Genomic DNA, 2,136 nt, shown 5'->3' with positions numbered 1-2,136 from the left:
GCACGCAGCGGGCGGAGGCGCTAGCTTCGCTCGCCAGCGCAGTCACGTTTGCTGAGCGGCGCGTCGCCACCTGCTCCCTGACACGCCCACGACACGCCCACGACACGCCCACGACACGTCCGCGACACGTCCACGACACGCCCACGACACGCACACGACACGCACACGACACGCGTTTCACCTCTCTCTCTCGCAGCTGCGTGGCCGTCGCCGGAGCTGCCTTGGGCGGCGGCGGAGGGGGCGGCGGCGGAGGGGGCGGTGGCGGTGGCTCGCTCCCTCCTTGCGCCTCCCTGTCTGCGCGGCTCCGCGAGGCGAGATATGGCCGAGATATGGCCGAGATACGGCCGAGATGTGGCCGAGATACGGCCGAGATACGGCCGAGATGCGGCCGAGATGTAGCCGAGATGTAGCCGAGATAGCGAGGCGTGCCTCGGAGGAGCGAGTGATGGCGGCTGCCCCGTTAGTCTGCCTTCCAGTCCCCACCGACGCGCCCCCCCACGCCGTCTCCCCGTCTCATTCTCTCCACGCGCAGGCGAGAGAGCGACGGTGCGGCGCCGCACCCGGTTCGCCCAGCCACTCGCACTCACACAAAGGCGGATCGCAACACAGGCGAAGACGCTGCGCGACGGCGCCCCGGCGGCGCATGCGTACGTCCGGTCCGTGCGCCGCCGCTGCCACGCCGCAGGCTGGTGGGGAGAGGTGGGGAGAGATGCTTGCGAGAGATGGGGAGAGATGCCGCTGCCACATCGCCGGCTGGTGGGGACTCCTGCGGCGTTGGTGCGGAGTCCTCTCAGCCTGAGACGGTTCTCCTTCGTTGCAACGCCTCTGGCTGGCAACGCCTCAGGTCTGCCTCAGCCGGAGGCGTGGCTGCGGCCGGGTGGGGGCCGAGGCGGCGGCGGAGGCGGAGGCGGCGGCGGCGTTGGCGGAGGCGGAGGCGGCGTCGAGGTGTGAGGTTGCTCTGCGGAGCGAGCGGTGTGAAGGCGCCCCGTTTAGCTCCAGATGTGATCATCAGGCGCTGCTCGGCCACGCTGAGCGAGCGGTGGACAGCGCGAGGTGCGCGGTCGCCGCCTCGTCCGCCGCAAGCGATGGCGCGGCGGCGGCGGCGAGGCGGGCGGTGGCGGAGGCGGTGGCGGAGCGGGATGCAACTCGCGCAGAAGCGGCGGAGGCGCAGGCGGCGCTGCGGGCCGAGGTGCGGCGCTTGACGGAGCTGGTGGAGGGGTATCAGAGGAGGATCGGGGAGCGGCAGACTTGAGCGTTGCCGGTTGACCCACTCGTCCAGAGAGTGTGTTTCGAGAGAAGGGCAGGGGGGGGCGATTTTGCGACCCTCGAGCGTCCGTCTCCCCACGCCTAGAGACGACAGCAATGCACACAGTAATGCACAGCCCCGGACGGCATTAGAACATTTGCGCCGGGACAGCATGGAGTGTGCGTTATTTTTTGGTCTCGATGGCGTGGTTTCAACCAGGACTACAAGGTAACAAGAGTGACGTCGAAGGGCGCGAGATCCCCCCCCCCCCCCCCCAGGCCAGAGGCAGAGCACCCGCGCGCGGCTTTTGCGAGTGCGCTCGAGAGGACGCCCCAGCCAACGAAAGTAACAGACCAGGGATCTCCACCGACACAAGCAGTGTCCAACACCCCTCACCCGGCGGTGCCTCATCTGGCAAGCATTGACGCGGAACGTAGCACTTACACCGCGCAGAGCCGTGGGGGGCGAGACGCAGGCCGCCCCCAGGCACGTGCTGTGGTGCAGGCGCCTCTACTTCATGGTGGCCTGGCCTGCGCCGTCCAGGATGAAGGAGGCACCGCCGTTCGCGTCCGAGAGCCTCTTCTTGATCTGCGGCTGTGAACGGAGGAGAGGGGATGATCAGAGAGTTGATTGTGATGAACGATGCGAGGCGGCGGGGAGGGAACTGCACCCCGAGATCTGCGTTCAGCTTGTTCCCGCGGTTGATCTTGACCTTCTGGTACTTCCAGTAGTCAGCCAGCCCCTCTGCCCTCTCCTGGAGCTGTCCTGCCGAGACCGAGCCTGCGCGCGCACACAGTGCCAGGGAGAGTTCAGCCAGGGGCGTGGCGCTCAACACCCATGCAGGCGGCGCACCCTTACGACCCGGATGCGATCTGAGGGTCCCCACGGCG

The 2,136-nt window shown here is 68.3% G+C and overlaps 1 protein-coding gene across 1 annotated transcript in view; it reads left to right on the top strand.

The window, feature by feature from the left end:
• The window catches only part of EMIHUDRAFT_107658 (hypothetical protein), a gene marked incomplete at both ends in the record, with an annotated part of 2,865 nt that extends 1,613 nt beyond the window's left edge, over positions 1 to 1,252 (top strand). Inside the window, 2 exons of the mRNA XM_005756865.1 lie at positions 533 to 563; positions 1,013 to 1,252. Of these exons, the coding sequence (XP_005756922.1) occupies positions 533 to 563; positions 1,013 to 1,252 (271 nt within the window). The remainder of the gene's footprint in view (positions 1 to 532; positions 564 to 1,012) is intronic.
• Positions 1,253 to 2,136: the final 884 nt, after the last annotated feature.

This window comes from Emiliania huxleyi (assembly GCF_000372725.1).
Source record: "Emiliania huxleyi CCMP1516 unplaced genomic scaffold EMIHUscaffold_94, whole genome shotgun sequence".
Taxonomy (NCBI): Eukaryota; Haptophyta; order Isochrysidales; family Noelaerhabdaceae; genus Emiliania; species Emiliania huxleyi.
Note: the sequence above shows the minus strand (reverse complement) of the source record. Positions and strands in the feature narration are given on the sequence as shown.